Source organism: Myotis davidii, unplaced genomic scaffold (genome assembly GCF_000327345.1).
Source record: "Myotis davidii unplaced genomic scaffold, ASM32734v1 scaffold38, whole genome shotgun sequence".
In the NCBI taxonomy this organism is placed as follows: Eukaryota; Metazoa; Chordata; class Mammalia; order Chiroptera; family Vespertilionidae; genus Myotis; species Myotis davidii.
In genome coordinates, this window is record NW_006291383.1 from 1,775,396 (window position 1) to 1,784,556 (window position 9,161).

General features: G+C 35.1%; 1 protein-coding gene across 6 annotated transcripts in view; it reads right to left on the reverse strand.

The window, feature by feature from the left end:
- The window catches only part of WDR7 (WD repeat domain 7), a 288,252-nt gene that overhangs the window by 158,606 nt on the left and 120,485 nt on the right, over window positions 1-9,161 (reverse strand). For all 6 annotated transcript variants that reach the window (XM_006764456.2, XM_006764458.2, XM_006764460.2 and 3 more), the window contains one exon: window positions 6,743-6,859. In XM_006764456.2, the coding sequence (XP_006764519.1) occupies window positions 6,743-6,859 (117 nt within the window). The remainder of the gene's footprint in view (window positions 1-6,742; window positions 6,860-9,161) is intronic.

A 9,161-nucleotide genomic window follows, 5' to 3' on the forward strand; every position in this document is an offset into this window, starting at 1 on the left:
TATTATTTTTCAAAAGAAAAAGACTTTTAAATGGGAATCAACAGTGACTAATCAGTAGACCTAATCATGCTCTTAGATCTGTTCCAAGTCTCATTTTCACAATATCAAGACCACCGTTTATCTGGAAATAAGTCTATTCCTTCACTAATCTGTTGCTTTTTGAGCCATTATATACCCACTAAGAAGGGGGAAGGTTAAAGATGCGTACACACACACACACACACACCCTGATGTATGTTACATAAGAATAGGAGATCAAGATATATATATATATATATACACACACACACACACATAAATATACTAAATAGTAAATATATATAAGTAAACATATAGTCTATAGTACATAAGAAATGCTATTTGAGATATGAGTTATGTTATGGTTCCACTATCTCAATCATTTGTTCAACCAGCATTAATGGAGAAAATGCTATGTACTGGGTACTATTTTAAAGCTAGAAATATAAAGAGTCAAAAGTCACATACCCATACATGACAAGGATAGGGGCAGTGAAATAGTCACCCAACAGTATCACAGCAGAAGTGCACACAGCCAAGGGGGAAATCCTACATAAGAGGGTTTGAGGGATTCAGGAAGACAGTGTCACCCAAGCTGGGTTTGAAGGGAACCTAGAGAACTTAACCACAAGGCTAAGAGAGATGAGAATATCCCAGCTAGATGGAGTGGCACATGCAAAGTATGAGTCATGAAATAGGAGACTCTGGGGAAAAGTTCCGTATTGCTTAGCAGCTGATAAAGCTAGGGGTCAGTCTTCAAAGGGCTCTCTATATCTGGCTAAGGTGTTCGGATTTTGTGCTATAATCAATGGGAAGCCATTAAGCAGCAGTTAAAGAGGGTGAAGGGAGATGAACTGGCTTCTGAAACTCTCAGAGTGACGGAAAATATGAGCTGGAGAAGGATAAGGGAATGAAGAAAGGGAGATGGATGCAGAAGAATATAATACTATATAATCCAAAGTAGAAAAAACTGAACATGTGGGCCTAGGTATTCTCTGTGGACATGGCAAACAGAGAGCTCGTCAGGAGCTATTTAACATGCACCCTTAACAAGAACTGGCACCAACTCCGTGTGGACACGGCAGAGAAGAGGGGAAGCCGGTTTATTTCTGGTGTCTCGGTTGGGATTTTGGGTGGCTAATGGTACCCACCCTTAGTGATGGCTTTCAATGAGATATATATATATATATATGCCTAACTGACCCTTAGGACCGAACAACCAGAATGACCAGAACAACAGGTCGACCAGTTGTCCCCTGGTGGTCAGTGTGCTCCCACAGCCAACCTCCCACAGTCCCTCCCCTCCCCCGGCCAGCCCCGGGACTGGGCAAGATGGCCTTGATTGGCCCAATCACCGGCCAGGCCGAGCCCGATCACCAGCCAGGCCTACGACCCCACCCATGCACAAATTTGTGCACCAGGCCTCTAGTATAAATATAAAAGAAAATGAGTTCTAGGAAGAAATACGAGCTTACTCTGGACTTGGAATTCAGGCATCTGTGGAACACTGAGGCAAGAGTACATATGAACCTGATTCTCAGAAGAAAAGCCTAGGTTACAGACACATAATGGATCATCATTAACATGCAAGTGGTAGTCGAAGCCAAAGAAAAGGGAAGGTCAGTCACCCAGAGGGACAATGTGAGAAAAAAATAAAATGAATGACTAAAACCCATAACTTGGTTGTATTCCTGTCAGGAAACCCCAAATATCATATGCAGAAATATTCTACTTAACAGCTTGTCAACATACAACTAGAACCAAGAGTCAAACACTAAACAAAAAATTATTTTAATTTACATTGTCTTCCCCTAGATTGAGAAAGGTATAAAAAGGTAAATTATTTGGAGTGATATGTTTCACCCAGAAAACTCTAAAATCCACAGTTTTATTTTTCTTAATATCTTTGTTCATGAAAACTACATGGAACATAAACCAGTGTTCATGATTTGTAATTATCCAAAAACTTAATATAGTAAATTTATATTTTGTAGTAGCTAATATTATGAAGGCAAAAGTAAGGGGAGCAATCACAATTCAAAACTCACATAGGTCTAACTGTGAGTTATTTAGATTAAATTTTAGACTGTTAATTATAAATTAAAGAGTGAGAAGGGGGAAGGGTGCAATGCAGAAGTTTTGCTCTAGTTCACTAATTATAAGGCCCCTGGCTCTCTGCTTAGAAATCACTTCTGATTTCTGAATACCTAATGTCATAAATTTTGCTCCTGGAAACTTATATGTACTTTAACAGAATGAATTTCCTATCTTTCAGCCAAAACAAATGTATAAACATTTTATGAATAAAGCTTTTAGTAAATGGTAAAATGTACAAATCAATACTCAGTCTCAGACTAGATGTCCTTGTCAGCTCAATCTTAACATACTAAAGATGTTGACTTTTAGTTATGAATATATGTTAAAATGTCTGTTTTATACTGATGACTTCAAAAGCTAGACAGAACAATAAATATTTCACTTTATATGTATGCAATAAAATAACTGTTTAGTAATAAACACGACTTATATTATAGTTTTATATCATAGTAGTCTGAAATAATGGCTAAAAATTTAAAGAACAAATATGTGAGATTTTTTTTGTCTCTAAAGAAGATAATCTGTGGTCTACATTGAAATAACAAGTTTGCATTTTAAATATTAAGATAAGATATCCAGCAAATTCCAGGCTTATGCCTGATGTCATAACAATAAAGGTAGACTCTGGCATCACCTTACATTTCAAAAGAAAATGAAAATCTGCCAAAGTTTAAGGATTTTAAGAATGTGAGGCAGGGTGGGGTGGTGAGTAAGGCCACACATAAGCTTTGGAATCAGGCAGGACTCATTTGAAGGCCCAGAGCTATCACTTGTTAAGTATGGGACCTTATAAAAGTGACCTCTCCGGGCTGGTTTCCTCACCTACATAGCTGGGAAAATACAGGTATCCACTTTAGAGAAATGCTGTCAGAGTCGAGTGTAAAGTGCGTGGATATTGTAAATTATCAATAGATGTAATTTTCCATTTCTCTTAACCTTTCCTATTTTTTCTTTTATCCATAGCACTTCTCACCTTTTAAAATAATAAATTTAAATTTTACAAAAAATACAACAGACCCATATCAAGATCCATATCTGCTTTTGTTGTAAACAGTTGAATCTATCAACTGTGCTGGTCATTTGCTATCAAGTTGTCTCTATTTGACAATGTCAGTGACTCCTGACCCTTTATCACTGTTATATGGTCAGTTTGTGTCCTTGCAACATTGAACAAGAGACAAGACACTGCAGTATGACCCTCAGAAAAATAGAGTGACTTTCTTAAATGGATCCACGCAGGTTTGTGAATGAAACCCTTCTTTTAACCTGCACTTAGGGGAAGGTTGTTTTAAAACACAACATTTAGTGATGTACAGCTTCATCCTTACACAGAACGCCATCCTTTACAATGATGAAAAATACGTAAGGATAATTAACAAAGTTACCTAAAAGGTCTACCTTAAAAATATAGATTATGATTTATCTAATTTTTTTCTATGTAAGTCAGTTTTTAGTGAGATTTATCCCACTAATATAATTATAACCTATTAATATTGTAGTGAAAATAAGAACATATTATTTAGAAATATTGATGATAGGTTATTCTATAGAAACATTTCAATTACAATTCTAAAAATAAAAGTATTCATATGAAAAAAACACACCATACGTTTAGAGTAATAGTCTTGTGACTCTGAAATAATCTAGAAACAATCTTAATGCCATTCATTTAATTTTAAAGAAAACACTATTATTGTTAAAACTGATTTTACATAAAGTAGTGCAAAACCTGAAGCAATTTCATTGAAAAAGAAAGTACATTACCATGCATACTATACAATATAAAGAATGGAAGAAGTTTTAATATCTTTCTACATTAAAAAGAATATTAATCTGCAAAAATAACTAGTATAGCTTTGATGTGTTATTAAGACGTGGTTAAAGGAAGGAACTTGATGATCCTCAGATAGAATGCTAAGAAAAACCGAGTGTATGTGTTGACCGAGGCGCACTGTGGCATTACTTTGTAGAGCCGATCAATAGATATTAGCTTTAAAAAAAGATATAGAAAGGAGCTGCAGCATATTCTTTAAATGACAGCGAGAAGGTTTAAACTGTCTCAATCAAGACTCAATTTTTCTTCCCAGTTTTTCCAGCTGTCCTCTTCCAGTTAAGATTCTTCATTTCAAATAAATTTAATTAGTTCCAATTGACTACAGCTAACACTTACACAGTTTTATCCATGGATCTTTATTTTTATAAGCAACACAAACAAAGCCTGCTAGACCCAGATCCCAGTGTCACAAGACCACATTCATACTTCCTTCAATTCCTCATCCAAAAGAAAAATTTCAAAAATGACTATTCTTCCTATAGCAAAAGCACTAGTTATACTTCATATTTTAATTGATATATTGGTCAGTTGTTTAATTAAGTTAACTGAAAAATTAAGCTCCAGATTACTACAAATATATAATTAATACAATAATACATATTAGCTTAATACATAGTAGTCTCCGAATAAGAATCCATTCAAAATTTCGGCAAAGATCTCTGTCATGATATAATTTCTATTTATTTCATGAGACGATATTATTAGAGCAATTTCTTTTAAATAACTGAAAAAGCAATCAGATTTTTCAACATGAATGACTAAGCTGACCAGTTTTCCCTTTTATATTTGTGCTCTACAATGCTGGTTATCCCCAAATAAGATTATTATGCTTAGAACAGTTTTCTCTTGATGCATCTACCATATTTTTCATAATGCAATTTATATAGGACTCTAGTCAATAAAAAGAAATATGGTTTTCTTCTAAACCTTCATAAAAATCTATACCACATCTTAATCAAGTCACACAATCTAACCTGCACGATCTGCAGACTGCAGCATACTAGTTGCTTTGACAACAAGGTAAGGGAACCCTTTTTCAGTTATTTAAATTCTCTGGATTTTGAACATTCTTGTTCTAGTACCCATGGCATGAAATGAATAAATCAACTGATAGAAGCCATTCATCACACATGTTTAACTGAACTTCAGACAGGTTCAAAGACAGTTCGTGTAGCATTAATTTACACTCCAACACTAGATTTTTATTTTTAAGCTTCTTGATTTGTTTCGGCAATCAGACAAAAACAGTCACGTGTTATAATGCAATCTTATGACTTTGGTAGTGCATAATTCAAAATTTCAATGTATTGATTTAGTATTGTTTGAGTGCTCAAAATTTTACCTTTTATTCAGAATGCAAACTGAATTATTCTACTATTGCAAAGGTAACCTCTTCTTTTTTCCTGTGAATTAAACCACTATTTTTTTTTTATAGAAGAAGGCCTTTAAAATTTATAGGAATTAATATATAACAAAACATTTCTAACAGCAATTTTAAAAGCAATAAAAATGGAATAAAATAAAAAATGATTTTAAAAACTTGCAAATGAAACAATTTCCTTTAGTAGCTACTGAAACAAATTTCATACTTGTGAAGTGCAAATGACTTTCAGAAGAGGTGAAAGTTTCTAAAAATAATTTATATTTAAGGTAGATGATTTTTAAAATGTCAATGAATTAGTAACATTAAAAAGTAAGAAGCAAAAAGAACCACCATCCTCTCATTTTTACTGAAAACCAGATGCTCACGAACGTAGTCAATTCTTTCTTTGCAGCAGTGACACAAACATGGGTTTTTAAGGTAAAAGCGGCTTTGTAAATTTTCAAGGGAGATCATTAGGCTCCCTCACCTTCTTCCCAGTGAAGCAATTTTAAAGGCATTCAGGTGCTAACAGTAAGGAAACTGCCACTCAGAGCTTTAAAAGAAAAACAAAATAAACCTCCCCTTTGTTCCTTTCTCCCTTTAATTTCTGTTGGAAAGTTTACTGTTATTTTCTCGGCATGCTTCTTCTCAAATTATTGATTACTATTGAGTTAATATTTGTTGCTTCACGATAATTATAGACATATGTCGTCAGATTTTACATTTTAACCATCCACACCAAAAACAAAAGTTTATCATTCTTAATACCAATAAAAATATCTATACTAGATTGTTTTTTATCCTCTGTGCATTAAAAAAAAATTGAGTTGAATGCATCTGAAGATCCAGTAATTGGAACCGTTTAAATCTATAAAAAGACAGGCTGAAAATATATGCTATACGGCTTTTCTAAATTTTACTTTATGCCTGGTAAGGTGATAAATAATACAGATAAGAATGTAAATAACTTTTTAAAGCAGCATTTATTTCTGTAGTATACATAAAAAAGAGTATCTGTAAGTTTCCTAATGCAGTCCATATTGCATATATTGCTATTACAACTTCAATAGCTTCAATTTACCCTATAATTGCAAAACCTTTCATAACATAATAGGTGTATTCCTCTCCATGTGCCAAGGCTTTAGAAACGAACCTCGCCTCTGAATTAGAAGGTCCCCAGAAAATCAAATGCACAGCTAGCAGGTTCATTGTTAGAGCAACAATGAGCAAACCCAGGCCAAATAAATGGTTCCACTTCTTTCCACTTCAAGATCAAAAAGGACACTAAAGAGTCTTGTAAAGCCAAACACTCCATCAATACCAGTTTCCATCCTCTCCATCAACATACTTAGTCCCACTATAAATGACAGACAAGCACTTTCCAATACTGGACAAGGCTCGTCCAGATTATGTTAAAGACGTCTCCCTACCAGTGGTGATGTCGTCTTCTGCAAGGTCATGCTCTTCCTCCTGGACTTTGGCTTCGGGCCCCGAGGCACTGTCGGGAGCAGTGGTGATGGTCTGCATGGCTTCCGCTGAGACCCCGGCTAGAACAAATGGGAATCACAAGGTTCCGTTTTAAGAACTAAAAGAAAGGTAGATCAAGACTCTTAAATCCTTTTAACTTACGGGATGCAAACAAAATGCATTTAAAAAAATACAATACAGGGTTGAGCAAGAATAAGTTTACAGTTGTTTTCATGGAAAACAATACAATTAATAAATAATAAAACAAGAATAAATTCTGTTTGGCATACTCACAACTGTAAAACTACTTTTACTCACCCCTGTACATCCACCAAAATTAGGAAGAGACACAAAGTACCAAAACAAACATTAATATGGGCTCTATTTCTTTATATGTGTGTGTGTGTGCATACATGGATACTAAATATATTGACTTTTCCACTAAGATCTAGGAAAAACAAAAAAATAAAGCTGAAGTAAATTACATGTTTACTGGACCCTTTCAACGTTCTTGCTTTAGCTGATTTAGACATTATTATGCTAAAAGAGGAAAAGTACCTAGAAAGTGAGGACTATTTAAAAAATTAAGTTTATTTATCTTTAATATTAGCTTGCTTAAAATTTGGCGGTGGGCAGAAGAATGATGACAAAAGAGGGATTTGTCTCTGGATCAATGTAAAGGACTTGAAATGCATTGCCCCGAAAGTGTATAACATCTCTGTCTATGAAGGAATTAGATATGAGGTCAGATAATTATCACATTGAAAGGAACCTAATTGAAAGCAGACAGGTGAACTAGATCAAGCTGCTGTGTTAAATACAAGTGGCCAGTGTAGACATGTTTGCTTCATTCCTGATGATAGGAGAGAAGCATGCAGTCTTTTACCATTAACTATACTGCTGGCTAGCTTCTGCTACAGAAAAGGTACCAAGGGAATATACAGAAGTGGTATGAATTCCTTGGTTAATCTGAAATTGTTAGAAAGACAACTTTTAAAAACAGCTTCATTACAATATAATTTGCATCCCATAAAGTTTGTCTTTAAAATGTATAATTCAGTGGTTTTTAGCATACTCACAGAGTTGTACAGCTGTCACCACAATCCATTGCAGAGCATTTTCATCACCCAAAAAGAAACCCCACCCATGTCACTCCTTTTTCCCCCCAGTCTACGCAGTCCTAAGCAACCACAAATGTTCTTCTGTCTCTAGACTTGCCTGTTCTGGACATTTCAGCAGGTGGTGTTTTGTAACTGGCTGCGTTTACTTAGTACTTCATTCCCTTGTAGTACTGATTAATATTCCATTGTATGAATGTATCACCATTATTTTTTCATCAATAGATTGTAATAGATTCACGTATTCATTCATCAGTTGGTAAGCATTCATATTTTAAAAACTCTTTGGCTTTTATGAATAATGCTGCTGTGAACACTCACATACAGGTCTTTATGTGGACATGTTTCATTCCCTGGGAGTGGAATTGCTAGGTCATATGATAACTCCATGTTTAACCTTTAGAGGAACTGCCTGATTATTTACTGTTGAGTATTGAGAGTGCCTTAAATAGTCTAGGTATTAGTCCCTTGTTGGATATGTGATTTGTGAATCTTTCTCCCAGTCTATAGCTTGCCTTTTTAAGCCTCTTAATAGGGTTTTTAATTTTGATGAAGTCTACTTTAGCAAGTTTTCACTTATAGATTGTGGTTTTGGTGTCAAGTCTAACCATAGATCTCAAAAGATTTTTTTTAATCTAAAAGTTTTATACTTCTTTGATCTACATTTAAGTCCATGAATCATTTTGAATTAATTTTTTATAAGGTGTGAACCTTAGGACAAGGTTTGAATTTTTGTCTACAGATGTCCAGTTACGGTAGGTCATTTGTTGGGGAGACTGTCTTTCCTCCATTGAATTGCTTTTGCACCTATCCGATACCAATTGGGCGTATTTGTATGAATCTTTTATGGGTTCTCTAATCTATTAGCCTAAAGCCACATCTAATCTAATAAAAGACAAATAGAGTAATTAACCGAACCTCCGACATGCTTCCCATTGTCTAATTAGGGTGATATACAAATTAACTGCCAAACAAGATGGCGGCCGGCAGCCAGGCAGCTGAAGCCAACAGGAGGCTTGCTTGCTCCAGTGATGGAGAAGCCAAGGTTCCCCGCCTGCTGCGGCTGGGCTCTGAGCTGCACTCTAAGAAACAATGTTGCAATTACAGAAGCCAAACAAACCCCAGATACCTGCTTTCAGCAACCGAGGCCTTAAGCTGGAGCCGGGCCTCAGAGCTAAAACTGGCTCTCAGCTCCAGTGACAGCCATAGAAGGTAAATAAATCCCAGAATAAAAAATAAAAAAAAAGAAAGAAAAAAAGGAGAG